We start from the raw sequence: 10,474 nt of genomic DNA, 5'->3' as shown, positions 1-10,474 counted from the left end.
AAAGTGCATGTTGCAAAAGTTATCCAGAGCCCGAGACCTGCATTGAGTGCAGCCGCTGATTTTATTTTTTGGCGGAGGTGTGTGTGTGTGTGTGTTGTGTTTTTATTGTTACGTTAAATTGAAGCTGCCTTTTTTGTGTTATTGTGCGAGACGCCTGCCTGGGTCAGAGTGCGGGAGGAGGAGGGAGGTGTTGGTGGGGCCGCTGCTGCTGTTGTTGCCATGGCCGAGTCCGAGTGCGAGCTCCGCGGCGAGCTGAGTTACCGGAACGGCGAGCGCCAGCGCTTCGCCACCCGCTCCCCCAACACCATCAGCGGGATCCTGGGCGGCGTGCGGCGCCTCCAGGAGCAAGTGAGCGGCGCCCTGAGCCAACTCGTCCTGCAGGAGAAGCAGGCGCCAGGCGCTGAGACACCGGCCTCCGGTAGTGGTGAGTCTACGGTGGGGTGGGTGGATCAAAGCAGGACCTGCATTTCTATAGCGCCTTTCACCACCAGAGAAGTCCTGCTACAGCTGTACAGGGTATTGGTGAGGCCACACCTGGAGTACAAATAGTTTTAATCTCTGTGTATTTAAGCAGGGATATTATTTTAATATTATCCCTCCGGAGGGATATATTTGCATTGGAGGCTGTTCAGAGAAGGTTCACTGGGTTGATTCTGGAGATGAGGTGGTTGACTTATGAAGGTAGATTGGGTCTTTACTCATTGGAGTTCAGAAGAATGAGAGGTGATCTTATCGAAATTTATAAGCTAATGATGGGGCTCGACAAGATGGACGCAGAGAGGATATTGCCACTTCTAGGGGAAACTACAACTAGGGGACATAGTCTTAGAATAAAGGGCTGCCCATTTAAAACTGAGATGAGTAGGAATTTCTTCTCTGAGGGTTGTAAATCTATGGAATTCTCTGCCCCAGAGAGCTGTGGCAGCTGGGTCACTGAATATATTTAAGGCGGAGATAGACAGATTTTTTGAGCGATATCATCATCATAGGCAGTCCCTCGAAATCGAGGAAGACTTGCTTCCACTCTTAGCATGAGTCCTTAGGTGGCTGAACAGTCCAATACGAGAACCACAGTCCCTGTCACAGATGGGACAGATAGTCGTTGAGGGAAAGGGTCGGTGGGATAGGTTTGTCACACGCTCTTTCCGCTGCCTGTGCTTAATTTCTGCACGCTCTCGGTGATGAGACTCGAGACACTCAGCGCCCTCCCGGATGCACTTCTTCCACTTAGGGCTGTCTTTGGCCAGGGACTCCCAGGTGTCGATGGGGATGTTGCACTTTATCAGGGAGACTTTGAGGGTGTCCTTGTAACTTTTTCTCTGCCCACCTTTGGCTCGTTTGCCATGAAGGAGTTAGAAACATAGAAAATAGGTGCAGAAGTAGGCCATTCGACCCTTTGAGCCTGCACCACCATTCAATAAGATCATGGCTGATCCGAGTAGAGCGCTTGCTTTGGGAGTCTCCTGTCAGGCATGCGAACAATGTGGCTTGCCCAACGGAGCTGATCAAATGTGGTCAGTGCTTCAATGCTGGGGATGTTGGCCTGGTCAAAGATGCTAATGTTGATGCGTCTGTTCGCCCAGGGGATTTGTAGGATCTTGCGGAGACATCGTTGGTGGTATTTCTCGAGCAACTTGAGGTGTCTACTGTACATGGTCCATGTCTCTGAGCTATACAGGAAGGCGGGTATTACTACAGCCCTGTTATGGAGAGCGGGCAGGGAAGTGGAGCTGAGTGCATGATCAGATCAGCTATGATCTTATTAAATGGCGGAGCAGGCTCGAGGGGTCCCCTAGTTCTAGATTCCCCCATGAGTGAAGTTGTCCATTAAATAAGAGTCCTGAATTTCCCATTAGCCCTTTTAATAATTGATCAGGACAACAAGACTAATTGTTTGGAAGTCATCCACCCCCCCCCCCCCATTACAAATATTCTATAGTCAGCCTGTTCTATAATTGGGGTTAGATTCCTACTTAGTTACATTATTCGCATTGATTTTTTTAAATTCATTTATAGGATGTGGGCGTTGCTGGCCAGGCCAGCATTTATTGCCCATCCCTAAGAAGGTGGTGGTGAGCCACCTTCTTGAACCACTGCAGCCCTTGAGGTGAAGGTACTCCCACAGTGCTGTTAGGGAGGGAGTCTGAATTCGGTGCCTAGGTCGATGCAGGGGGTCCGTACCTTTTTTTAATCCTTGTTTTTCCTGGTAGTTTGATATGGCTTGCTGGGCCGTTTCAGAGGGCAGTTAAGAGTCAACCACATTGCTGTGGGTCTGGAGTCACATATAGGTCAGACAGGGTAAGGGCGGCAGATTTCCTTCCCTAAAGGACATTAGTGAATCAGATGGGGTTTTACGGCAATCCGGTAGTTTCATGATCACGTTTCCTGATACTTTTTATTCCAGATTTATTTAATTAACTGAATTTAAATTCCACAGCTGCCAACTTGGACTTGTGTCTCCGGATCATTAGTCCAGGCCTCTGGATTGCTAGTCGACTAACATCACCACTGTGCTACCGTTCCTGTTAAATCCTGATTGAAGTTGTGTTCTCTTTCTCCTTTTCGAGGTATTTCGAACCCACGCACCCAGATGCTGGCAATGCTTTGTAACCGTTTGAAGACACAAAAAGCAGCCTTGGGTGATTCCATCTCCTCACCCCTCCATTACATCTCTCTCTGTGGAGAGCCACCTAGTTTCTGCTTGCTCCGCCTGATAATATATCTCCGATCCGCTGCTGCCCTTCTAAACATCTTAAGGGAATTAAAATTCAATAATTATTGTTACTTTGTTTCTAGAAAATAAAATTAAATATTTAAAGGAAAGAAGATTATTTCTGACATTTTTAACCAAATGTATTGTTGGAAATCATTTGTAGCTTTTTAAAGCCTCTTACAAGGCTTGCTTTGTATTTTATGGGGCAGCACATTTTTAGAAAATATTCCAGACATTACACTTTTTTGGTAATTTTAATTGTTAGCATGCAGCTCCCTTCCTTTTGCTCATCACTAGGAAAAGTCCTCGTAAGTGCTTACTGTCAGGCTCTTTGGGGAAAGCAGAAACCCAGACAAGTGCACTCCTGGCAATATTTAAGCATCAAGCAGAAGCTGCTATCTGAGCATCATTTTAAAATCACTGATTAAATATACTGAGCAGAGACTGGTGGATTTACAGTATATCAGAATTGGCTGTTTTAGTTTAATCAGGTTCCGACTGAAAGCATGATTCATTTAATATTCATCTAATAATTCCCAAGCTTTGTAACCACGGGGGCTAGAGAACAGGCCAGCCTTTGCCAACACAGTAAAATATTAATGGCTGAAAATTTAAGATGTTTTTCACCTTTTTTATGATCGGGTACAGAAATACCTTTTGCATTTTCAAGGAAATCCTTTTATATTAATAAAATCTTGAACATTATCCCTTTTGTAACTGTGAAATGGACAGCATCTTTAAATTTCACTAAAATAAAAAGGAACAATTGGAAATGCTGGAAATCTGAAATTAAAACAGCAAATACTGGAAATATACAGCTGGCCAGTCAGCACTTGTCAAGAAACGAGATAAATTATGATTTTTTTCCCAGTTTATTTCTCCCTAATTGGCCTGGGATTTAAAAATCTGTTGTTTTGCCTCTCCCAGGAGATTACCTGACTCCAGGTGGGTGAGGAGTGATGCATACGGCATCACAACTGTGTGAGACAGTCTGAATGGACCAGTATGTCTTCATTTTTGTATGTTTTGAGTGTGTAACCCTTTACCTAATGAATACTTCTAGCAAGTTCAGTCTTTAAATTTGCAGTTTTCTTTGTATCCAAAATTTCCTGGTCCGTTTGCACACACTTTAAAATATATATATATTTCCTTTCCCATTCATTGTACAATGATCTTAATGTGATATTTTTTATTAATTAAAATAAACATTGTGCATCTTTTATTCACCTTCCCCCCCCCCCCCCAACCAAAAGATAGACGGCTTAGCTTTAAATTTGTATTTGTTCCTATTTCACGTGGCTTTGTGCAGGGGAGCTGAACTAATGTACAGATACTGGGAGTGGCAACTGAACTTGATTTTACACTAACATGCCTGTAACATTTGCACTATTGACTGAAGAAACGTAAGTTTTTATGCAAAATGATGCATATTATTGTGGTAATCTTGGTTTTAACTGACAATAGATCTATTTAGGATAAAGCTCTTGACTGACTAAAATTGAGAGAATCCCAGTTTTGGGGTTTTGGACTTTTCCTCCGTGGTTTAGCAGCAATGCCAGTAAGTAGATGATGTCCTTCCATGATCGAGAAATGGAGATGGTTTGTTAAAGGAAGGCTTTGCAGTTTTGGTGGGGGTGGAAAGGATTTGAGGTGGAGGTGACTGTCTTTAGTATATTAAGAGATATCAATGGATCAACTTAAGTTTAAAAATAAGGTGATTCAACTGTGGTGTTGCTCATGGTAAGTTGTAGCATGCAAAGTATTTACAGCACAGAAACGGGCCCTTCGGCCCAACAGGTTCATGCTATGCTCCACACGAGTCTCCTCCCATCCCGCTACATCTAACCCCAGCAACATATCAAGAGCATATCATCACTCTGTCTTTCCCATCTGTCTATTTTGTTGACGTGTGCACTCTCTGTTCTTTTGTCCTTTCCTTGTCCCGGTGTGAGGTATGGATAGTGATCAGGGGAATGACCCGTATAGGCAGGTTAGAGGTGCAAACTTGCTTTGGAGTGATGCCTGACTGGTGGGTTACAGGCCAGCAGTGGAAAGCAATGCAAAATGTGTGGTGGTACTCCAGCCGCCTGATATCTGCTTTTGCAGCTCCACATCCCTGCACCCCTACCACTACGCCTTAACCACACAGCCTGTTGCCCCTATTGCCTCCCTACTCCATTCCACCCCCTGTATAGTCTCCTGCTTCTTCGCATTGTGTGTCAGCTGTGGCTCAGTGGGTAGAGCTCAGGCCAGATCAACTAGTTTCAAATGGAAAACTGGGTTTCCCAATCTAGATGGTGAAACCAGTGTGTAAATGAACCAAACAAAAAAAAGCAGGTTTCCAGTTTGACTCCTAGTCTGTGCTGAGCTAACTGAACTCAGCCAGGGTGGCAGTAGAGGAGCTACAATTTGCTTCAGTGCCCCTGGGCTTGGGAGAAGAAATTGATCAGAGTGGGAAATATGCTCACAGCAAAATGTGCATGTGTGGACAAGCTTGCCAACTGACTTGCTATCTAGGTCTGTATGTCAGTGTGAAGAATGAGGTAGCTGAGGGTGTCCAGAGCTTGTGGAACTGTACTCCAGTAGAATAGGGAGAGCAGCAGAGAAAAACATCTGAAAAACAGCCCCCACAATTATCTCTTGAAGGAAATGAGCTATGCTTTTGTAATGATTCTATAGTTGTTGGTTGTCCAGTGGTACCATGCCCAATTGGTTAGTGTTCATGTTGGAGTTAGACTGAGTGTCAGCAGGCTCTTTAACCGTGGAGGCATCACATCCGAGCCAACACTCAGACCTGTTTTGAGGTCCGCATATACATGCACACGTTCCAGCAAGGGTCACTGGGAAATAATCTTGTGGGAACCACGGTTCATTTTCCCTTCATTTCCTGTTCCCTTTTAGCTCGGGGACACAGAGGCTAGTTGTATCTTCACCACCACTCCAGCTAAGATGGGCTAACCTGGCACAGACGGGAGTGTGAACCTCAGACTGGTGTGTATGGCTGAGTCCCACCTGGGGAGGTTCATTCACTTGCTGGGCCTGCCGGAGACCTCGTTTAGAAATTTTAGATATCTGCCATAGGATGTTTTTAACCTCTGCAGTACCGAGCAGATTATTACAACATGCTGACAAGGAAATACTTCATACCTACCTTGTTTTAAGCAGTGTTAACCAAAGTGCTGTAACTTATTAAAAGCACTTGCTTTCTTGATCATCACACAACCCAGATCTATAGAAATACAATTATAAAATCTGCTTTGATATAAATATATATATTTATTTTTCTTGAATCAGGTGAAGATGACGACAATGAAGATGAATCAGATGAAGACCGTGAAGATGAACCAGCTAATAAAGGAGATGGAGGTGCACCTCCTGCAAAAAGGACTAAGAAACAATCCTGACGTAGCATTTGAGACTGTCTTAACTGCTCCAGAGTATGTTTTGAGGCGCTGCAGTGACTTTCAGTTCCTTAAAGACGGTCACCATTTAAGACTTTTCACACATTTAAAAGGCTACTCAACTCTTTCTACGACCTAAAGTTTTTTTTTAAGCGTACAAGATTTTGAAAACCTGACATTTGTTAACTTTTTACTGTTTACCTAAGAAATTAAAGAAATTCTACAATTTGCTTGTTTATCGTCTGCGAAAAGATTGTGAAATCTATGGGCTAGAAATTCATGTATTTATCACCACTCCGGAGTGCCATTAAAATGGCAACCACCGCCATTTTGCCAGCTGCTGGCGGTTCCTGCAACGGCCGCCATATTGCTTTCCCCCTTTGTGCTGTCGGTAGCTGGCAGCGCCCTGGGGAAAAAAATGGTGACGTGGTGACGTCAATCGGCGTGCAACACCAACTTAACTGACCAATGCAAACTTCGACCCTAGCACTAAATTCAGCACTGGGTCCTAAGTTAACCTGGTGTGCAAGCAGGCTGACGGTGGCTGACAGTGGTGATGTCTGCAGCTCTTGAAGGGACACGCATATTATTCAGGTAAGTTTGAATTTAAAGGTTTGGACTTTAAAACATTTTTTTATTGAAGTGGTGGCTTGTTGCAATAGATGTGAAAAGTGTTTTTTTTAAAGTGTGTAGGGACTCCTGCTGAACCCTTGCAAGAGCTTGGATGTTAAATGAAGGCCTTTGAGAAGACAGATTATGCTGTGAATAATCAATAGGTCACGCAACATCCGTAGAGAGAAAATCGAGAGTTCACGTCTCAGACGTGCTGCCTGACCTACTGAGTATTTCCAACATTTTATGCTGTCATTTCACTTTTGCCGCTTAGGAAGAGGAAGATGAAGAGGAGGAATCAGACGGAAGGATGTATCCCAGACAGCCCCTTTGTGGTCGGAGTATTTGGGATAGAATCATCCGCCTGCAATCCCGCTGACTGGGCAAGCTGACTCTTGTTCACCCATTGGCTGGGCAGGCTGCATTTCTTGTGTGTGTGAAATGAGGAAGGCACAAGGCTAGAGTTGTGCTGACAGGAGGGTGGGAAAGCAAGAGGTTCATGCTAGAAGGAGGATAATGTACGAGGATGCTCGCATCTTGTATCCTTTCAGCCCCGCTGCTGGCCAAGGGCTCAACCATGCCCCTAACAAGAATGGCCTGCACCATCTCCTCCAAGGGGGTGAGGCGAGGCAAGGCGAAGCTAGGAATGGGAGATGTGCCTTGTCAATGGTGCAGATTGTTGGTAGATAAGTGATTGGGGGTGGTGTATTGAGCAATGTGTGAGGCTAGTGGTGCAGTTGGTAGGAGATGGATTTTGAAGATGCATTGACTGACCTTGACCAGAGGTTATGAAGCTACTTTGGGCACTGGAGCCAGGTGGGGAGGTGGGGGGGAAATCGACACTGCTGGCAGTGACGGCCTTAGTGATGTCCTCCCATATCGTTCTTTAGAGGGCCTCCTGGCTCATGCATGTTTATCCCCTGCACAAAGCTGGAGTGCTGTGTGTGAGACCCTTGGTGCCCCTGCCCTGGCTTGCTGAGCCATTTGTCTCGGTGCTGAGGCAGTTTTCCCATTAGGAAGGTAATTCAGCTTTAACAGCTGATTATTCACATTTGGAACTTCTTTTAAATATTGAATATTTCTTAAAAGGGCTGAGAATTGTATTGATTCACTGCATTTTATTTTGTATTGCTTCAGTGTGTATTGGCTCCTTTTTAAATCTCAGACCTCCTCATTGCCCACAATTCCCTACGAGCGCCACAGCTTTGCTTAGAGTCTGTGGGAAGCTGCAGCTCCAGACCTGGACAGAAATTTCGTCCCAGATCTCTCCAGCAACGCCACCTGGACAGCGTTGCACAGAAGGTGAGCACTGCACCACCTATCTCCATGCCCTTTCTCCCCCCCAGACCAATTTCACTGTTAGCATTGCGGCCATTTCCAGCGGCCGTTAACTGCAGTTGTCGGTAATACCAGCAATTTTGCTGGCAAACATGAATTTTCCCCTTAATTGTTTAAGACTAGCTTCTATTACACAACATGACAGATAGCTTAATAGTGGAAATCATGTCCAAAGCAGATAAGGCTATGGAAATGACTATTTTTAAAAGATGATTTCAGAGTGCTTTGGGACAATAAGGCATGTGGGATTTTCCATGTGCTATCAGAAGACACTTCACTGTGGGCCATTTTACTTATAAGGTGAGGCCTATAAGATTACTGGTAGTTTGGCTGTGCCATGAAGAAAATGGAGTGGGGGTGATGAGTCATTTTTTTAAATTAAAAAAGCCTAATTTCGAACAGTTGAAGCCAATATTTATCGTATGAAACTATGGACTCAAGCCCAAACTATTTTAGCAGAGGCCCAAGCCTGAAAATATTACTAGTAACTATGAAACACTATAACTAAGCACACAATTACTGCTGGTTTGTGCTGTTGCCAAATGATTCCTTGGCAAGGTGCAGGAAACCACCGTTACTTAAAACAGTTATTAGCTTTTAACAATGAGTTTCTGAATTGCTATAAATGTTATTTGAACAGGTGGCAGCAAGGAGCTAGGTTGACTGTTGTAATTGGAATGGCCCAACGTCTGATTTAGCATGAGTAAAATTAGTTTAAATTTTGGAGCATAACTGCACTTTTTAAATACCGTGCAGATGGAGACTATCCACTCCATACTGTAAGAAAATCTTTTCTCTAGCCTCCTGTTTAAGCCAATGGCTCGATTTGGAGCAGCAGATAATCAGTGTACATGTATTGTTGGCTGTTTGAGGTTTTTCGAAATCTATTTGCAATATTAGGTCTGAGACTGCCAATAAGTTTACATCTCCCAAGATCACTGACTGTAACTTCAGTTTCTTTTTAATTCATGCTAAAAGATCATTGTTTTAAAGCAAACATTTATTGTATTTAAAAAGCAAATAGACCCTGTGACAATCATTAAAATAATGAATTTACAACATTTGCCTTTTATGCAACTCACACCCCATGAAGGAAACAGACTTATGCGGTGCTTAAAAGGTGGATAAACCTATTAAATGACACTACACATTGAATCAAAATGAAATGCTTTTGGTGGGAAGGAAGCCTGCAACAGCAGCTCCATGATTCAGTGACCTGGATATATATTTACTGTACCAGAAACATTGGCAGATATTTCCCCACCTGTTCATGAACCATGTTGTTATGGGGAAAACCAGTAAACAATTGAGGCAAAGTTAAAACTTCATTGGGGGTAATTTTATACAAAAGAAAATGCTATGGTCAGACATGAAATAATCTCATATGGACTGTGTATTTATTTGTGCAAAAATTAAATGTCGCCTGGGTTTCCCTCCAATTGTTTAATAGTTGACTGCCTGAGAGTGCAAGAAGAAATTTGCATTTAAATGATAACTTGTTCTGGCATTCTACACAATGACCTGGACCTTCTCTTCTCCCTTCCCAGGCCAATATGACCATTCTTTATGTCCAATCACTGAGGTAAGCACCAGTGTGATTCCTTGCCTGACCCCTACATGCAACCATTTTGCAGGAAATCAGAGAATGGTGACTGATTTTTCTGTACTGTGACTCTGGGGCCAATTATAGCACCCAAACTGTTGCTGAGATCAGCAAATTCCACACAGACCATGAATTGAACCTGCTGCTCTGTATACACCAGATGCTATCCACTAGGCCAGCAGTAGGCTTACCTCAAATTATTTTGCTGAAGTATTGGCTGTTAGTATCTTCTTTTGTTCAAGACACAGACTCTGCGTTTCTTTCGGTTTTTGTATTTTGAAAACAGTTGCTTAACAATACAGCTTTTTCTGCTGTGCAAATTAACTATCCGAAGTTGAAGAACGTTGACTTTTTAAAGTATGGCTAATTCCATTACTGAGGGTCACAGATCTAAAACTGGTACGTGGGCAAATTGCTGCTAATCGGACAAATCCATATATACAAAATACACTATTGTAGGTAAAAATAAATCGGTAGGCTACTCTGCTATTGAAAGGAGCGTATTGGGTTAGTATGATTTAATGAACAATCTCTAGGCTACACAGCAGTTTCAGCAAAACAAATGTACATGAAAAACACGAGACACATAAAAGGGAATTTAATGCCATAAAACAAGCTCGTATCAAAATTATTTAAATAAAAGCTATTCAGTTTTGGGTGGGGCTGGTCTAGACACAGAGGCAATTGGTGACGCACATGGTTAGGGATTTATTTTCTTTACAGTACTTATTTGTTCCCTGCACAGTTCAAGTAAGAGGGCAAGGAGACATATGATCCAACTCCTCTGCTGCAGCAGGTGCTTGGTAG

The 10,474-nt window shown here is 43.4% G+C and overlaps 1 protein-coding gene across 1 annotated transcript; it reads left to right on the top strand.

The window, feature by feature from the left end:
* Positions 1–83: 83 nt before the first annotated feature.
* LOC139263433 (uncharacterized) lies at positions 84–6,350 on the top strand. The gene is made up of 2 exons (XM_070879512.1): positions 84–424; positions 6,008–6,350. Exons 1-2 carry the CDS (start codon positions 220–222, stop codon positions 6,115–6,117), a joined length of 315 nt encoding a protein of 104 aa, XP_070735613.1. The 5' UTR covers positions 84–219; the 3' UTR covers positions 6,118–6,350.
* Positions 6,351–10,474: the final 4,124 nt, after the last annotated feature.

The sequence above is a fragment of the Pristiophorus japonicus genome, chromosome 4 (assembly GCF_044704955.1).
Source record: "Pristiophorus japonicus isolate sPriJap1 chromosome 4, sPriJap1.hap1, whole genome shotgun sequence".
Taxonomy (NCBI): Eukaryota; Metazoa; Chordata; class Chondrichthyes; family Pristiophoridae; genus Pristiophorus; species Pristiophorus japonicus.
The sequence above is the reverse complement of the archived record's forward strand: the minus strand, read 5'-3'. Positions and strand labels throughout refer to the sequence as shown.

Bases quoted from the DNA above. Each gene is read 5' to 3' on its own strand.
- LOC139263433 (XM_070879512.1), top strand. From the start codon at position 220: ATGGCCGAGTCCGAGTGCGAGCTCCGCGGCGAGCTGAGTTACCGGAAC. The intron at 425-6,007 runs GTGAGTCTACGG...TTCTTGAATCAG, and splicing joins GACACCGGCCTCCGGTAGTG to GTGAAGATGACGACAATGAA.